We start from the raw sequence: 12,802 nt of genomic DNA on the forward strand, positions 1-12,802 counted from the left end.
GAGTCTTGAGTCACTTAAAATTTATAAAACCTTATTGAAAACCTTTATCTTCAATCTAAATTTAAATTAATAAATAGAAAGTAATGTCATAAGAAATTGTTATTTGGTTGTCATTTCGCGTGGCTTAGTTTGAGAGGAAACTGTTGTGATAGCTGAACGAAAACTTTTAGCTCTTCGAATCTAAGATGGGTGCTCTGGGCTCAATTTTGTAAGTATATTTACTATACATCTATATACATATAAAAGGTAGAGCTGACTAACTGACTGACTACTTTATTAACGCACAACTCAAACTACTGGATGGATTATCGGGCTGGGCATGCAGATGCAGATAGCTATCATGACATAGACATCCACTAAAAACAGCATTTTTGAAAATTCAATCCCAAAGGGGGTGAAATAGGGGTTTGAAATTTGTGTAGTTCACGCAGACGATGTCGCAGGGATAAGATAATTAGCGATAAGGCAGTAAATATATTTTTTTAATGCTTGTTATATAATTAGACTATACAATCCTAATAAACTAACTTATTTGGAATTAAAAAAATGGTTTGCTGCATCAAAGCTGTCTTATATTATATCACATTTTCTTTTTAGCAAAAAAAAAGATCCTCGGACACCCATAAAAGGACCTTTACCGAGGATAAAGAATATCTTTACACTCCATTTTAGAGGATTGATTGGTGTGTTAGTGCCAATAGTTATTTTGTCGTGGCAACCTTCAAAAGGAAAGGTATAGCAACTTTGAGTATATACATTATTATTATTATTGTTAAAATAATAAACTAGCAGATAGCCGGCATAATATGCTGCTACGCTAAAAAACGTGCCTAGAGCTACGGTTCCGTACCTCAAAAGGAAAAACGGAACCCTTATAGGATCACTTTGTTGTCTGTCTGTCAAGAAACCTACACGGTACTTCCCGTTGAACAAGAATAATGAAATTTGGCAGGTAGGTAGGACTTATAGCAGACATAAGGAGAAAAATCTGAAAACCGTAAATTTGTGGTTACATCACACAAAAAAATGAAATTAAAGTCATGAACTAATAATTAGTATTTTCAATTTTCAAAGTAAGATAACTATATCAATGTATATTTCATTGGTTTCATGGGCAAATCTAATTTATGCTTATAAATACGTAAGTCTTATATAAGAGGAAAGGTGACTGACTGACTGATTTATCAAGGCATAGCTCAAACAGATTAGGCTAAAATTTAGCATGCAAATAGCTATTACGACGTAAACATTCGCTAAGAGAGGATTTTTGAAAATTCAACCCTCAAGGCGGTAAAACAGGTGTTTGAAATTTGTGTAGAGAAAGTTGCGGGCATAGGCTAGTAAATCTATAAACATTAAAATAAATGTATTTACTTACAGAATGACATTACTGTGATGTGCCTTTGGTTCTGGATGGCTTGGTTCTTTTTGCTGCAACCAGTGAATGTTCCCGTGGTTGGATTAATTCCATTATTCCTGCTTCCTATGGCAGGAGTCATGGGTACCGTGGACACATGCATATGTTACTTTGACGTAAGTGAAATAAATTTATTATTAGTTAACAGGAGTTTATTTGCGCTCCACACAAACGTAAAGTTCGTGGACAGGTCAACATGACAATCGGGGTATGAGGTGAGTCGTGGAGAGGCTTCCCCACCCCGATTGCTATATAATGTTATGCTCATTTTGATATTAACCAATCAAACGCAATGTGTAATTACGTTCTAGGAACTAATATCCTGTATCTTTAGTTTGCCAGATTTCCGTTAATATATTTAGTTTGAAAGTTACACGGGCTCAAGGATTTACATACAAACCTCAGTTCAGTATGGAGACGGTAGACGTAACATGTCTATATATCATTGGTTTGAAGAATTCAGATATCAGCCTGCTCTTTGACCATTGAAATATTATCAGCTGTCTAGGCCGGCTATACTCGAAACAGAAGTGAAAATTATGATCTTCAACCCCAAGCCATCATATTATGTTTAAATAAGTAAATAAACTAATCGGTAATTATCTTTCTTGCAGGATAACATGGCCCTATTTGTTCTGGCTGGTATGATCCATCTACTGTTGAACAGTTGCGGTGCAGACAGACGTATAATATTATGGTTGCTAACTTCAGGAGATAGCTGTCAATTCTCTGGAAAAAGGTAATATTATTAGTAGGTATAGTATAGTAGACAAAAAAATTATTCGGCCTTGACCACAGTCAGACCCAGAAAAATCGTTCATGGTGACTGTTTTGATTTTTCGGGTAGATTTTGACTTCGTTTCAGCATTTCGCGCGTAATTTAATTATCTATAATATTATGGAGAATGAAAATAATATGGTGTATGGTATATAGTATATACCTAATGAATTGAATAGGTTGCAAGTCTTTTTCTTCTAAATTAAGTACGTACACTTTTGAAAAATCCCGAAAATTCTAGAATGATAGCTTCGATAACGATACTGGTTTCCCACGGTGCGTGATTCGGCGGATTATCACGCACGGCCGCCGACCACGGACAGCCACGCACCACGCACGAGGCTCGGACGACAGCGACGACGTGATTGCGCTATCACGGACGACACTCTTCCCAAGGTGCGTCGGTACAAGCTGATCCGCATCCGTCGCAATATCACGCACCGTGGAAAGTCGGTATTAGAATATTCGCATAACGGTTGGCTCACACTTTGATGTTTTCTGGAACGTGATTGAAGCTGAATCGGTTTTTATAAGAGGTTCGTAATCTCCTATGGCATATACGTTCATGAATCGTGAAGCATTACAAATCTATTCTGACGTATGGTAGGCATGTTGTGTGAACGAGCCGTGGCTCACAGCAAAGATAATCCGGGAGTCGAGTTTAACATTCAATAACTATGTTTTGTTTTTTCTATTAGGTACATATATCCGATATCCGAATGTAATAGAAAACCGTTTGTAATAGCATAAATCTTCAAATCTTGCAATAAAATTGTTTTTATTTTTTAATTCTAGAATGGTACTAAAGGCAAGTGCTGCAGCCTTTTTCATGTCAATATTATGCAATAGGCTTATTGTGACTTCTACTATCGTTCAGTACTTGACACCGGCTTTCATGAATTTACAGGTAATTTTACATACAGTCTTTTATTTTAAACTGCCGAAAATGTTATTACTGTCAAAAATTGTATGGATTTTTAAATAGTATTTTACTTTAACTAAGTAACTTATCGATAGATTACAGATAGTTGGATTCTATGTATTAATTATTATTAATTTTGACCGTCAGATCGCAATTGGTTAACAAGTTCAATTTTATTTTAGTCTACTACAGCCAAATACAGATCTACCGAGCCAGACTACGATGTTATGCGTCATATTGTTCTATGTGCTGTACAAACTGCTTCTTCCATAGGTAAGCATATGATAGTTTAATCAAAAGTTTATCTTTATTTACGATTCCAAGTGCGATTGCAGTCATAAGTGCTAATCTGTATATGAATAAAAGAAGATATATTATGATACCTCCAGTAGAGAGGCTCCATCCAAATGCTGGCATCCGTAAATGCTGTTTGCAAATGCTAGCCCTGTCTGTTGTGTCTGAGAGCTAAGTGGGACATAGATGACTAAATCTTAGTCTTTAGTCCCAGCACAAGCTGAGTAACCATTCGAGAAATTTCAACGGGATTTTTAAATAAGTACCAAAAATCTATTGGCATTGACTGCATCGTCTAGTTTTTCCAATACAACAATAATAATACAGTTGCGATTTATAAGAAAGAATAAAGGAAGAAAGAAAGAAAATGCATTTATTTGTTGTTGGTGTCACAGATAAAAACAAAGTACAAATGTAACATTTTCAAATTTCATCTGTGACACCACCCCAAATGGGTGTACAGCTCAGCATAATGTCCTGCATCATACGCGTTAACACACATAAGATGCAGGACGCTATAAAGTTAAGGCGGTTGATTAATAACAATGACTAATGCAGTATTTTGTGTTTATTGCAGGAAGTGTAGCTGTTTTGCATGCATCGTTTGCTACGTTGGCTATGCGCGCTATTTGGAGTAGGTATGTGTAATATAAAATAAAACGATTTCAAGGCACACGCCACTTTTATGAATTCATGACATTATTGTAAAAATGCAGTCTAGGTAAATAAAAAAAATTAAAACTCCATGCGGACGAAGTCGCGGGCATTGACCAGTAATAGTGATGATTATATTGTACTTACTATACTTATACCCTATATCAGTATATCGAATACTTCTTACGGATACTTCAGTAGATCGAATATTTTATGAACATAAATTGTTACCGATCACTGTTTTCCTGTAAATGATAATATTTTTTCTTTTCTTTTAGACATCCACCAAAAGGCGAAGAATTCCCGGATATATTTAACTATTTACAGTACACCTGTTTTGCGTTTCCCTTGGCTTTCCTGATGTTCATATTCAACTTCATCTACCACATGTTGCTGATAAATTAGTAATTAGTTTTATAATTTTATTATAATCTAAATACACTGTGCCTGGCTGGAAAGATTACACATCAAACTTTAGAAAGAGATAATTTGCTTCATAGAGCGTTGTCTCTGTTGGTATGTCTACTCAGTTCTACTCATAGACATACCTATCTGACACTTTGTGGCTGATTTGTCCGTTTCAATGACAGAGACCTGAGACAACGCCCCCCAAAAGCGTAGCTGACTACCTAATTCTTCGACTTCTTAAAGAGTAGTATGTAGTTGTTGTAGTGTAGTTGTATGTAGTAGATAGGCGCATTTATTAGTTTTGATGAGTAAGTAGTTGATTTAGGTCAGACCAGGTCATAGAGCAGGAAAATGGTCACAGGACTATAGACTGTAGATCCACCAAGTCTGTAAGTTCTTATTTGTTGGAATCTTGACGAATAGTACCTATACGTAGACTGAGTAAAAAATCTAGATTATATAAATAGAAATCTAGATCTAGAGACGCAGCTAACCTTTTTTTTGTCCCTTATCGTATAACCGTATTTTTTCAAGGAATACAACTTTAGTTGCAAAACAAACTTTGAGAATTCGTGGCGTCATTGTATTTCTCATTAGTTATTTTACTTGTTTTCACATAAAAAACGTTTAATACAAATATTGTTGAGTGGTTTATACAATTAATATTGACTACTAAACAATGGTAATTGTCGTGTTATTCATCGTTACGTCGTGCTATCACTATCTCACACGCGGTTACACAGTACTTTCGTCTAGCTTTTTAAATTTTATTCTGTTAAAATAGTTTAATTATAATTTTAAGTAATCTCTTTTGGCCTTCTGTTATACCTAGATTTAAATTTAAATAATAATTATGTATTTACGCTGTTGATTACTTTCAAATAAACAAAATAAAAAAAATAAAAAAAATCAGTCTACGTACCAATAGATTACATATTTTGTGGCGATCAGGATCATAATTATGTTGGAGCAAGAAAATGGTGGGTGGTGGATGACAGGTTTATCACCTAGGTAGACCTAAACACATATTTGAATTTAATTTTGTTAACTTATTATGTACATTACAGTGTATTACGTAAACCAATGAGCGGGAATAGTATGGCTCAAATGAGGAATATACTGTTAGAACAAGAAAAATCAATGAAACCTAATCTGTCGACTTATCAAAAGGTATTTATCAAGACGTAAAACGTCACTCAGCGGGTTATGTTCTCACTAGTGGCCGCTAAGCTATGCTTGGAGTTCTCTACGTGATCAAATCAGAAATGAGGTGATCCGTAGGAGAACTAGAGTAACCGACATAGCTCAACAGGTTGCGAAGCTGAAGTGGCAATGACCAGGACACAGGTCGAAAAACCAATAGACACAAGGATTCCAAGGTGCTAGAATAGCGACCTCGCACCGGAAAGCGCAGCGTTTGAAGTCACCCCATTAGATGGACTGACCTCATCAAACGAGTCAAAGGGAGCCGCTGTATTCGGGCGGCGCAAAACCGTGGCATGTGGAATGTGGAAGTCCCATAGAGCAGAAACAAAGAGGAGATGTTGTATTAAGATTTCCCTATGAAATATCGAGTGACATTTTGCGGGGTGAGGGGTTGTGGAACGCCGCCCACTTCTCAATTTTCCATCTGCGGGTTAGTAGCAAAACTACTCGCTTAGCGACCTAACATCGATATATTGATGTCACTACATAGTTCAGCTATCTCACACTAGATGTCAATAATCTAGAACTATTTTAATAATTACGTATAAAATTACTTACAAATGAAATGTGATACCATTCATAGCATCAGAACGTCTGTCTGAATAACTTTGACACGATAAAACACAACACTTCATCCTTTTGTTCTTAAAAACGCGAAAACACACCGATAATACGAGTCTCAATATATGTGAACCTGACGAACGCAGACAGCATACTAACTAAGGCCCCGCCCACAGTGATGACGTCAGGACCTAGTTGAAAATCACAGTGCACAGTTGCTTAGGCCAACTCCTCTTTGTTTCTGCTCTATGGGAAGTCCCTACAAGAAACATAATATGTCCAGCAGTAGACGTCTATCGGGTTGATAATGATCATGATGATACAGTAATATAAGCCCCCGCCACGTTATCATTTTCAGTGGTGCATCTTCTTTTATTTCGGATATCTGGCAACGTGCATGTTCCGATGGAGTGATTGGCTAAACATGGGATGGTCTGGATTTAAAAAAGTCGTGCCAGAAGTACCACTGTAAGTAGTAGGTATAACGGCGGTTGCGCACTTATCCGATCCGAGTCCGTGAAAATACGTTCCTTTTTGTTTTGGTTGGTAACTCATAAAATACTTAATACCATACAAAACAAAAAGGAACCTATTTTCACGGACTCGGATCGGATAAGTGCGCAACCGCCGTAAGCCGGTTGATTAATATAATTAAATTATCGGGAATCACTGTACATTAGTCGAAATGATATTAAATCAATAAGCACTGATCTAAGTAAAGCCGTGATAGCCTAGTGGTTAAGACATCCGCCTTCTATAAGGGAGGTCGAGGGTTCGATCCCAGGCATGAACCTTTACATTTTCAAGTAATGTACGTTTTAAGAAACTAAATTTCAACTTAAACTAAATTAAGTTGCTATACAATACAAAACCTAGTTGTCAGCAAAATCAAATTCCTACGATTAAATAATTATTGAAAGTTGTGAACCAATTTATAATATAGGATTGTTTTAATTCTACAGTATCAAAGATGCCACAGTAGCTGCAATTTTTGTTGTTGGACTACACATCTTACCGAAAACGTTTTTGTTTACGAACTATTTGACAGCTAGAAGTATGTTTTTTACTTTAAACTTATACCTACCCATCTGTAATTTTACATTTTTTTATTTCCATACTAGCTTATGCTCGCGACTTCGTCCACGTGGACTACACAAATTTCAAACCCTGTTTCACCCCCTTAGGGGTTGAATTTTCAAAAATCATTTCTTAGCGGATGCCTACGTTATAATAGCTATTCAGCCCAGTAGTTAGAGCTGTGCGTTGATAGATCAGTCAGTCAGTCAGTCAGTCAGTCAGTCAGTCAGTCAGTCAGTCAGTCAGTCACCTTTTCCTTTTATATATTTATATTATTTACGCTACAGTGTAGAAAATTATATTATCCTAAATATGTACAAGGATCTCTTGTCCGGTGGCTTTCGATTATACCGTCAAAACTAAACTACCTAACCTACCAAGAAAAGAAAAGAAAGAAAGAAAAGACGTTTATTTATACAAATTGTGCCACACATCACAACTTAAAGCTAAGAGCTGGTTATTCCGGCGCTTCTTCCACCTGAGAACAAGCAAAAGAAGCGCCGGAACAAACTGTCATATTGTGTGGCACAACCCGAAAAAAGGGTCCAAGCGATTTAGCATTACGATACTGATATCGTGCAGGGACTAATCAATCAGGGTATGGGTTTATTAAAGCTGCAATCCACCTGCATTAATGTTCTTGTTAATCTTGTTTCATAATGCATACGAATAGGTAAGATTGCAGTCAAAGGCTTTCTTGTATCGGAATAAAAAACTCGTTAAAATCTATCTTTTTGCAGCTAAATCGGATATAGGAGAGGTTCTAAAACCGGATTCTCCAGTTATGTGGTGGCGATATGTGGATAAAAATACAAATTACGGTTACATTTTCTTAATTGGTAAGTTTTCATATTAACGACTGGTGTGACCTCTTTCATTTGGCACTTAATGTTAGGGTTTTACTGTAGATCTGTGTGCTGAGCTCTAAGTTCCAACTATTATTAAGATTAATCCTGTGATAAATGCTAGTTTTTAGGGTTCCGTACCCAAATTGTAAAACCGGACCTTATTAGGTACTAAGACTCCGCTGTCCGTCCGTCTGTCTATCCGTCTGTCACCAGGCTGTATCTCGTGAACCGTAATAGATAGTTGAAATTCAGAGATGAAGTTTTTCTGTTGCCGCTTCTTCTTCCTTACCTTATCCCACGATACGTGGGGTCGGCACAAGATGTCTTCTTCTTCCACTCCTGTCATCTGTCGATGTATTATCCACCCCTTTCACACGTATATCCACTTTCACGTAATCCATCCACTTTTTCTTAGGCTGTCCTCTCCTCTTTTTTTTCTTTTACATGCATATTTAACATTCTTCTAGTGACATGGCTTTCTTCCCTCCGCATTATATTATGCCCATACCATGCCAGCCTATCACCCCTCATCTTTTCTACAACTGGCGCTACTTTCTGTTGCCGCTATAATAACAAATACAAAAAAACAGATTAAAATAAATATTTAACGGGGCTCCCATACAACAAATGTGATTTTTTTGCTCGGTTTTATAGAATGGTACGGAACCCTTCGTGCGCGACTCCAACTCGCACTTGGCCGATTTTTAAAATTTGATGTTATGTAAAAGAAGTAAGTAGGTAGGTAAGTAGAGATAAAATGTACGAAAATAACTTAAACTTATTTAAGTGTATTGCGTGTTTTTCAGGTGGAGGCATAGCGTTAAATATTGCGATCCGAGTTAGTAAGGCTAACGAAATAATAACTAAACACGCAAAATCATTGACGGGAATGAATTGGAATGCTGCAGTGTTTGTCATTAGTGGCATAGCGACTTTACTTCCCAATATGATGACCGGTGTGGCTGCTGTTTGCACGTTTCTACCTTTCGTTTTGCACATGGTAAGATTTTTTCATTTATTAAATCGCTTAAACTGTTCGGCCGTGAAAAGCAAGCAGACAGACAGCTGTCTGTCTGTCTAGCAGTCAGACAGACACTTTCGCATTTATAATATTAGTATGGATTCAGATATAAGTTAGCCCTTGACCCTAATCACACCTGGAGATAAGTGATGATGCACTCTAAGATGGAAGCGTGCTAACCTGGAAGGGGTATAACAATTTTTATTAAACCACTCGAACTCCTTTGGTTTCTACACGGCATCTTACCGGAACGCTTAGTCGCTTGGCGGCACGACTTTGGTGATAGGGTGGTAATTACCCTCCCACCCCATTGGACCAAAGATTTAGAAGTTCCATCTCATTCTCTCTATATCCCTTGCTTTAACGATATATGAAAAAATCTTGAGGAAACCCGCAAGCCTGAAATCTGCACTTGGCCAGCATGCTAGACTGTGAAATAAATCCCTTCTTATAAGTATAGATTGTTAGGCTATACTCATATTGACGTAACCCCAACTAGTTTCGTCGTAAGCCCGACTAGTTACGAACCTTCCGAGGCCCTTTTTCACAAGTGTAAAACTATTCAGCTTAAAAATAAATAAAAATCTATTTTAGAATGTATAGGTAAAGCCCTTTCATATGATATCTCACTTGGTATATTTATCTTACTTTGAAAGTTGAAAATACTTTATTTATTCATGAACACATTTAAATATTTTTTTCGTGATTTTACCATACATTCACGGTTTTCGGATTTTTTCTCTTACAAGCGCTCTAATACCTACCTACCTGCCAAATTTCATGATTCTAGGTCAACGGGAAGTACCCTCTAGGTTTTTGACAGACAGACCTTAGGGCTCCGTTTTTCCTTTCGAGGTACGGAACCCTAAAAATCGCATGAATAACTCGGATAAATATTTTAGGCTACCCCAACCACGACGTTACGGGACGATACACAAGAGAATCCTTGGACTAAGAACAACTATTTAGCGGCACTGGCTGTTGGCATTGGGAGCTCTTTGGGTTTTGCAGCTCCTTTTCTGTACACGCCAGCCTACTTTTGTCATTACACGGGAAAAGTGCCCAAAAAACAAATGGTATGTTTAAGCACCGCCTAAGAGCTAGCGCACACCACGGTGCGGTAAGTTTCGGTGCGGATAATCTATCAAAATCCGGTGCAGAATTAATTCCGCAGTGCGCGCACTTAGCTATGTAGTTCTATAGTTCACAGATTTTGCGGGGAAAATAACGTACCAAAATTTACTGTGATGCGCACGAGCTCTAAAGTATTTCATACAGCAGTCAACTATACTCTATCCACGGAAGAACAGTATAGCGCGCTCTCTGTTACGAAATCCCATTCAAATGACAGAGCCAGAAATGTTAGTGGGCGTTAATCATTTTGGGTCCCTAACCATTCATTCAATCAACATTGAACTTCGAATGGTTTTTGAAAACAAAATTATTAACGCCCATTGAGATTTTTGGCTCTGTCACTTGTATGGGATTACGTAACAGAGAGAGCGCTATACTAACTTCTTTAATTGGATAGAGAAAAAGCAGATCAATTTGCAGGGTGACAGGGGCAAGATGGCGGTCGACTGGTAAAACTTAGAAGTCAGTAGAACTAAATTTACCTACTTAATTATTATTTTTAAATAGTGGATCACTCGTTCGGGTGTGTTGATTATAAAATTACTTTCCCAAGTTGGTTATCATGTGCTCATCATAAAACTAAGTCATAAAGTCTAGTTTCGCTTACAAGACTTATGAAAAGTCTGAGCTTTAGTGCGTCTTAATGTTGTCTAAAATCGTAAAGCAACTTTATGGTCGACTAGCTTATGCCGCGAATTCCATTACACAAATTTGAAACCCCTATTATACCCCTTTAGGGGTTGATTTTTCAAAAATCCTTTTAGCGGATGTCTACGTTGTAAAATCTATCTGCATGCCAAATTTCAGCCTGATCCGTCTTGTAGTTTTAGCTGTACGTTGATGACAGTCAGTCAGTTTTCTAATCATAGTAATATATTGAGATATAAGTATATATACTTACAGTATAAATATAATTTATTGTTAAATAATACTTTTTCTTTCAGATTAAGTATGCCATCGGAAGTGCTATTATTTGCATCATTATATTAGGAGCTGGAATATGTATCATGGGACCTATTGTTTGGGTTTCCAAGAGTGTTGGTGTGAAAAGCTATACAATAATGACTGCAGCTGCTGGTGAGACTACGGTAGCTACAGAGGGCGCAGCTCCGGGAGTGTAAGGGTCCAAACACAGTTGCGCTGCGCGATGCGGCAGCGCCTTGCTCTATAAACTCATATAAATTTTGCCGCGCCGCGTCGCACAATTGCGCTTTGCTCCATACAAGATCTTATACCTATTTTAATAGTTGCCGCGCCTCGTCGCGCATCGCAGCTCAAGCGCATTTTAAGCTCATGAGAGCCACCCGACACCCGACCTGCACCGCCTCGACTCGCGCGGTTAGTATTCTTTATGGACTATGGAGTATGGACTGCTATGGGCATACGCCAAAGGACATAATGACCTTTAGTTTTCAAGTTCAAAACGTCACAGCTGAGTTTTCTTATGGAAAAATCTGATCATGACGTTTGCCCGTCCATACCTACTAAATGAGAGATTTTTACCTCAATTATGCTTTTGTCAGTTTTTGAGTTGTAATATTATGATTTCAATAGTCTTTTCATGGAAATGTTATGTAAATTACGTTATAGTGAATGTTATACGCTGTATCATATACTTATCTATCTATAAAAATTGAGGTCTTCATAATTTTACTATAATATCAAACAGCTACTTACCTATAGGTTTTTAATAAGCTATAGATTTTTATAATTATAGTTTTGCATATTTTAAGGGGAATCCTTAGTTTTTTCCTTGTTTATTATAATAAAAAATTGTTTTATTTCTTAAGGGCCGAACAATAGATGTACCTACGTAGGTACCTGTAGTAAGTACTTACTTTACTTTTAATAACAGGATCTTGAGTGTACCTAAGTTTTCAAGTTAAAAAACGTAAGTCTGGAGTTCAATTAATTCATACTAATAACATAAACTAAATGATACCCGCGATTTCGTCTGCGTTAAAAATCTCTTTGATTTTGCGGATGAAAAGAAGCCGATATCCATCTCCATTCCGGAGATGGATATCGGCTTCTTTTAATCCCGCAAGCTTATAAAAAATATCTATATAAAATAAATCAAAAATCTTTTTAAAGGTCGATGTACAATATTTCTTGCCGGCTACTGTACGTTTGCTTGTCCCGTTAATATGACACATATTATGAAAACGCTTATATGTCACGTTAGCCAGCATAAGTGGGTACAGTACGCGGCCGAAAGTAATGTACATCAACCTTTATAGGAGATAGCAGATTTGTAGAGCGTTGGCCCTGTCGTTGAGACCGACAAAACGTCAATAGGCATGAGTGACAGAGACAACGCTCTACAAAGCCGAAATGTCATTCTAAACTTCTAAAGGCTGATTGTATATTACTTTCGGCACAGTACAGTGTACTGTACCTACAGTGTGTCATGTAATTGCGGTGTAGTTAAATATCTACATAAGCTAGAACTTATTACCTTACCTAATTTTGTTGTAAAAGA

The 12,802-nt window shown here is 37.1% G+C and overlaps 1 protein-coding gene across 1 annotated transcript; it reads left to right on the forward strand.

Annotated features, from left to right (window-relative positions):
- The first annotated feature begins 135 nt into the window (after positions 1-135).
- On the forward strand, positions 136-11,805 carry LOC117987859 (protein I'm not dead yet-like). Its single transcript, XM_034974926.2, has 15 exons — positions 136-208; positions 598-733; positions 1,381-1,533; positions 2,032-2,156; positions 2,991-3,102; positions 3,300-3,390; positions 3,989-4,049; positions 4,344-4,469; positions 5,541-5,643; positions 6,599-6,708; positions 7,203-7,294; positions 8,058-8,156; positions 8,972-9,165; positions 10,089-10,262; positions 11,265-11,805. Exons 1-15 carry the CDS (start codon positions 186-188, stop codon positions 11,439-11,441), a joined length of 1,776 nt encoding a protein of 591 aa, XP_034830817.1. The 5' UTR covers positions 136-185; the 3' UTR covers positions 11,442-11,805.
- The last annotated feature ends 997 nt before the right edge of the window (positions 11,806-12,802 follow it).

This window comes from Maniola hyperantus, chromosome 13, assembly GCF_902806685.2.
Source record: "Maniola hyperantus chromosome 13, iAphHyp1.2, whole genome shotgun sequence".
In the NCBI taxonomy this organism is placed as follows: Eukaryota; Metazoa; Arthropoda; class Insecta; order Lepidoptera; family Nymphalidae; genus Maniola; species Maniola hyperantus.